General features: G+C 29.4%; 1 protein-coding gene across 1 annotated transcript; it reads left to right on the top strand.

The window, feature by feature from the left end:
- Nucleotides 1-331: 331 nt before the first annotated feature.
- PCYB_006250 (hypothetical protein) lies at nucleotides 332-1,404 on the top strand (the record flags this gene model as incomplete). The annotated part of the gene is made up of 2 exons (XM_004228046.1): nucleotides 332-914; nucleotides 941-1,404. 2 exons carry the CDS (start codon nucleotides 332-334, stop codon nucleotides 1,402-1,404), a joined length of 1,047 nt encoding a protein of 348 aa, XP_004228094.1.
- Between the last annotated feature and the right edge of the window lie 70 nt (nucleotides 1,405-1,474).

Below are 1,474 nucleotides of genomic sequence, written 5' to 3'. Positions count from 1 at the left end.
ATAATAAAAACAATTGTTAACTGTAGAAAAATACTAAACAAAGAAAGATAAGAGGATAAAATGTTTCTTTTAATTAAAACAATTTCTTTTCCAATTTTAATATGGATATCGCAATATTACGATGAGGTATTATACTACTTATACATGTTGCTATTTCTTAACCTTTTCGTTATTTTATGATATAGTTAAAAATGCAAACTTTATTGATAGATAAAAGATTACACACCTATATATATTGTGTGTTTACTCTACTTTTCAGTCAAATGCCTTTGGTGTGCCATGCAATGTGAAAAGTTGCATAAACGTCTCATCAAATAAACGATGTAGCAGAATGTTAACAGCAACAGAAAGGAATCGAACGAGAGAACAGAACTATGTAAACGTGCAAAAAAGTATAAAAACTTTGTTAGATGAAGATGATAACGCCTTTGGAGAAAGACTAAATAAATTAGCATATGATGATAATTTTAGGTTACAATTCAATGAATTATTAAAACCGGATCTCTTTAAAAAACCGTGTAACAAATTAATGCAAGACGTGCATTTTCAAAAATACTCTAACAAATTAAATAGTAATAATAATTTCGAGAAACATTTTTTTATCTCACCAGACGCAGATTACAGTAATCACGATCAATATAACCCATTCAAATTTTATAACAATAAGAAAGTATTTTTTGATGAATTAAAAAGTAAAAATTGCTCTAAAGCGAAAATAATTGACGAATTAAAACGTCATGAAGAATGTAAAACACAACCGAAAGATAAAATGAAACGAACTAATAACCTTAAAAGAGAACAAACCGATGAAGAAGAAGATTATATGCCTTCTAAATTAGAAAAAGATGACATTTCCGAAAGATCTCATGAAGGCTATGGGTATAAAGAATTATTAAAACCAAGAAAATACCAACGTTATCTGGCTTCTTGAAAAAAGCAGATAAAACGTTTGAAGCAGAAGTGAAACGTTTTTTAAAGGAAAAAGCAGCTGGTCGTTATACGGATAAAAGTCGAGGCATCATGGGAAAGTTATTTTCATTTGCAGACACACACAGAGTATTTATTCCTATTGCGTTTGTTTTCTCATTCATTTTTTTAGTATCTACAACTAAAATTGGGGGCATAGGTGGTGCATTATTAGCTACATCGACTAGTTTAGGCTACTTACCATTAGTAGCAGTAGTAGTAATAACGTCTCTTTTAGGCATAATTCCATTATTGACAGGATTAATCCCTGTTGTACTCTTACTTATAATAGCAGGAATGTTTCCCTTTTTACTACCGTTAATGGGAGTTGCAGCGCTTGTTTACTATGCGATTAAATTCGATAGTGTATCATCTGGACGTATAGGACATAAAAAATTATCTAACAAAATTAAATATATAAAACGGAAATCTGTTTAGGTAAATTTTACTGTAGACCTTTACATTTAATGAAGTAATTTGAATGTACATAAAAATATAATATGGGTAC

This window comes from Plasmodium cynomolgi (genome assembly GCF_000321355.1).
Source record: "Plasmodium cynomolgi strain B DNA, scaffold: 0941, whole genome shotgun sequence".
Lineage (NCBI taxonomy): Eukaryota > Apicomplexa > Aconoidasida > Haemosporida > Plasmodiidae > Plasmodium > Plasmodium cynomolgi.
The sequence above is the reverse complement of the archived record's forward strand: the minus strand, read 5'-3'. Positions and strand labels throughout refer to the sequence as shown.